Below are 1,597 nucleotides of genomic sequence, written 5' to 3'. Positions count from 1 at the left end.
CTCTCTCCACCACCACCGAGCCCCCACCGTTCTCTCTCCGCATCCTCCCGACCCTCACCTTGGTCCAGGCCGGGTCTAGGGCCAGTTCCTGATTCTCTGGCACGGCGTTCAGCTCTTCTGCCGTGACCGGAAGCGTCCGGTGACGCATCATGCGCCCTCGCTTCTGGCGCTTTGGGGGCGGGGCCAAGTGCTGGGGAAACTCCGCCTTCTTTCCCGCCCCTTGCTGCAGTGGTTGTTGTTGTTGTTGTGGCTTTTTGCCCTCGTCAGAGGTCTGGGCTTTTAGCTGATCGAAAGCGTTGATTGACGTTTGCTTGCGAACCAACGCTCTGAAGGCGTTCACTGTCTCCAAGCTTTGTTGTTGAGGGGCGAGTGGGAATGGCAAGATTGTGTTATTGTTGTTATAATTTTCATCATAACTATTACCCTCACCACCGCCATCATCACCACTGTCATCGCAACACCACCACCTCCATGTCACTATCACCACCACCACCACCATCACCACCATCACCACCATCATCCTCATCATCATCATCATCATCATCATCATCATCATCATCATCATCATCATCATCATCATCATCATCATCATCATCGTCATTATCGTCGTCTCCATCATCATCATCATCCATCGTCATCATCATCACCACAACCACCACCACCATCACGTATCCGTCCGATCTTTTTGGCATCGAGACCAAAAGAGGCGACAATCTGAGGAACTTAAACAAGTGATCTGACCGAAATCACATGCAGCACCAGTTATTTGAGAATACTCACAAGACAAACATAGAGAGAACACATCTGCACACCATTTCACATAAAAAGCAAGCAGCATAATAAGTGGACTTCAATAGGTGAATATTATACAGAAACATGTAACGTGGAATACTTATATTAAAAAGCAAGAATAGATCTAGTTGTTAAAACAGAAAGATAATGAAACAAGCGTAGATTTGTCAAACAAGCGAGAAAATGGCTGAGGTGAGCAGGCAACATTTAACACCAAAGAACAAAAAGGACATGCATTAACCCTCAAAATAATAACAACGACAAGGACAACAACAATGACAACAACAACAACAACAACAACAACGATGACGACGACAACAACAACAACTTCAACAACAACAACGATGTGCACAAAAATACATTATACACACTCTGAACACATGGGAAAAGCAACAAAGAACATCATGTATCTATTGTCAGCAACAATAAAAACACCAAGCACTGTGCATTGAGAAAATCTTTGTTCACAGCAAACAAAAAAACACACAGACACATACATTATAATACCCCCCCCCCCCCCATCCCCCCCCCCCCCACACACACACACACACGTGCGCTCACAAACACACACACAGACACACACACAGACACACACACACAAACACACACACAGAGACACACACAGACACATACATAATACACACACACACACACACACACACACACACACACACAAACACACGAACATACACACTCAAAGAGAGAGAGGAGGAGAGAGACAAAAGAGAACGAGAGATAGATAGATAGATAGATAGATAGATAGATAGACAGATAGATAGATAGATAGATAGATAGATAGATAGAT

At 44.9% G+C, this 1,597-nt stretch overlaps 1 protein-coding gene across 1 annotated transcript in view; it reads right to left on the bottom strand.

The window, feature by feature from the left end:
• LOC101857950 (supervillin) overlaps nt 1-1,597 on the bottom strand; it is a gene marked incomplete at its 5' end in the record, with an annotated part of 117,549 nt that overhangs the window by 104,815 nt on the left and 11,137 nt on the right. Inside the window, 1 exon segment of the mRNA XM_013082965.2 lies at nt 59-350. Within this exon segment, the coding sequence (XP_012938419.2) occupies nt 59-350 (292 nt within the window).

This window comes from Aplysia californica, unplaced genomic scaffold (assembly GCF_000002075.1).
Source record: "Aplysia californica isolate F4 #8 unplaced genomic scaffold, AplCal3.0 scaffold00202, whole genome shotgun sequence".
In the NCBI taxonomy this organism is placed as follows: Eukaryota; Metazoa; Mollusca; class Gastropoda; order Aplysiida; family Aplysiidae; genus Aplysia; species Aplysia californica.
The sequence above is the reverse complement of the archived record's forward strand: the minus strand, read 5'-3'. Positions and strand labels throughout refer to the sequence as shown.